Source organism: Nomascus leucogenys, chromosome 6, assembly GCF_006542625.1.
Source record: "Nomascus leucogenys isolate Asia chromosome 6, Asia_NLE_v1, whole genome shotgun sequence".
Taxonomy (NCBI): Eukaryota; Metazoa; Chordata; class Mammalia; order Primates; family Hylobatidae; genus Nomascus; species Nomascus leucogenys.
Genome location: NC_044386.1, coordinates 72,133,372 through 72,135,714, shown reverse-complemented (window position 1 = coordinate 72,135,714; position 2,343 = coordinate 72,133,372). Strand labels below are relative to the sequence as shown.

The following is a 2,343-nucleotide window of genomic DNA, read 5'->3' as shown; positions in this document are numbered from 1 at the left end:
TTCTGGATATACCCAGGTAAGCGTTTCCCAAGAAGCTTGACCCCAACATCCCAAAAACTTATCTTTCCCCTAAACTGGTCCCTTCTCCAGTACGCATCCATCTCACTCCTCTCCTGCCCTAGATCTTCTCAGCCCAAATAGGAAACCCCGAGATCGCTCTCCCAGCAGGTGAAGCCTCGCCATGGACCCTCCCCGTCGGGGCCCCGCGCTGCCCTGCCCGCCCCCAGCCGCCGGCCAAGGCCGCGGTCGCGCAGGCGCAGTGCCGCGTCCCGCCGCCGCCCCGCCCTGCCCGCCGCTGCGGAAGGCGCCGCGCGCAGCAACGCGCACTTCCTCTCTAGGAATCCGCGGAGGGAGCGCAGACTCGAAGAGCTCCTGGACGCAGAGGCCCTGCCCTTGCCAGACGACGCAGACATGTCAGAACAAAGTAAGGATCTGAGCGACCCTAACTTTGCAGCCGAGGCCCCCAACTCCGAGGTGCACAGCAGCCCTGGGGTTCCGGAGGGGGTTCCTCCGTCCGCGACCCTGGCAGAGCCGCAGAGCCCTCCTCTAGGCCCGACGGCCGCCCCGCAGGCCGCGCCGCCTCCCCAGGCCCCGAACGACGAGGGCGACCCGAAGGCCCTGCAGCAGGCTGCGGAGGAGGGCCGCGCCCACCAGGCCCCGAGCGCGGCCCAGCCGGGCCCGGCACCGCCAGCCCCGGCGCAGCTGGTGCAGAAGGCGCACGAGCTCATGTGGTACGTGCTGGTCAAGGACCAGAAGAAGATGATCATCTGGTTTCCAGACATGGTGAAAGATGTCATCGGCAGCTACAAGAAGTGGTGCAGGAGCATCCTCCGGCGCACCAGCCTCATCCTCGCCCGGGTGTTCGGGCTGCACCTGAGGCTAACCAGCCTGCACACTATGGAGTTTGCGCTGGTCAAAGCGCTGGAGCCCGAGGAGCTGGACAGGGTGGCGCTGAGCAACCGCATGCCCATGACAGGCCTCCTGCTCATGATCCTGAGCCTCATCTACGTGAAGGGCCGCGGCGCCAGAGAGAGCGCCGTCTGGAACGTGCTGCGCATACTGGGGCTGCGGCCCTGGAAGAAGCACTCCACCTTCGGGGACGTGCGGAAGCTCATCACTGAGGAGTTCGTCCACATGAATTACCTGAAGTACCAGCGCGTCCCATACGTGGAACCGCCCGAATACGAGTTCTTCTGGGGCTCCCGGGCCAGCCGCGAAATCACCAAGATGCAAATCATGGAATTCCTGGCCAGGGTCTTTAAGAAAGACCCCCAGGCCTGGCCCTCCCGATACAGAGAAGCTCTGGAGGAGGCCAGAGCTCTGCGGGAGGCTAATCCCACTGCCCACTACCCTCGCAGCAGTGTCTCCGAGGACTAGCAAAGTCTGGAGGCAGATGGTTTCTGACCCTCACCAGGGCTGTGGATGGGTGGGGGCGGGTCATTATAGTATTCAGGATTTACAGTGCAGTATTCACGTGTAACTTTTATGTTTTCAGTACAGTGCTTTTATACCTTTAATGCAATGTTGTATTCATTTGGGTACTATTGTGTAGTATTTAGGATGTATGCATGTTTGTTTATATGTAAGCTTGGTTGGTGCTTTCGCTTTTGTGCTACCTTTCTTGGATTTTTGTACCAGAGATGTGCTAAACTGATGAAATACATTGAGAAAGTTTCCATCTTATTCTTTTATATGGGACTGATGATGTGTGTTGGGGTAGACTGCTCCTGCAGAGTTTGGAAGAAGTCACCAGCAAAGCCGGCCTAACCAAGAAAAGTCAAGGCCCTTCATGACCTTGCTGGGCACAGAAAACACCCTCGTGGAGTAAACTAATTTGAACTGGACTGGTCTCAATGTGAGCACTTGGCACACTTTACTAAACACATATACAACCCCACCGTGAGTCAACTTTAAAGTAAACATTAAAGATTCTTGTGATACAATCATTTTTGGAAAAGTGTACTTTATCATTTTAACAAAGCAGTGTGGTTGGGAATGAGACAATTCTCTATTTTGCAGTATATACAGATATAACTATTTCCTCTAATAGGGTGGGAAAAATCGCTGCTCATGATTACTCCTAAATTTGTGAAGTTTATAGTTTTATTGTCCTTAAATGTAACTCATGATTATTTCAAAAACAAGTATACAAAACAAAACAGATTGTCTATAATCACATCATATGGGAATAAAAAACAAAAATAATTTCCTTAAGTTTCTACATTTTATCATAATTAATAGATGTGGCATCTATTAATAGATATATAACATATTTATAATATAAAAGAGTGAGACGTTGTACTAAGCCCTAACATGTATTTTTCTCCTTTTATCTAATCCTCA

The 2,343-nt window shown here is 52.7% G+C and overlaps 1 protein-coding gene across 1 annotated transcript; it reads left to right on the top strand.

Annotated features, from left to right (window-relative positions):
• The first annotated feature begins 272 nt into the window (after positions 1–272).
• Positions 273–1,946, top strand: NDN (necdin, MAGE family member). Its single transcript, XM_030814413.1, has one exon. It carries the CDS (start codon positions 412–414, stop codon positions 1,375–1,377), a length of 966 nt encoding a protein of 321 aa, XP_030670273.1. The 5' UTR covers positions 273–411; the 3' UTR covers positions 1,378–1,946.
• Positions 1,947–2,343: the final 397 nt, after the last annotated feature.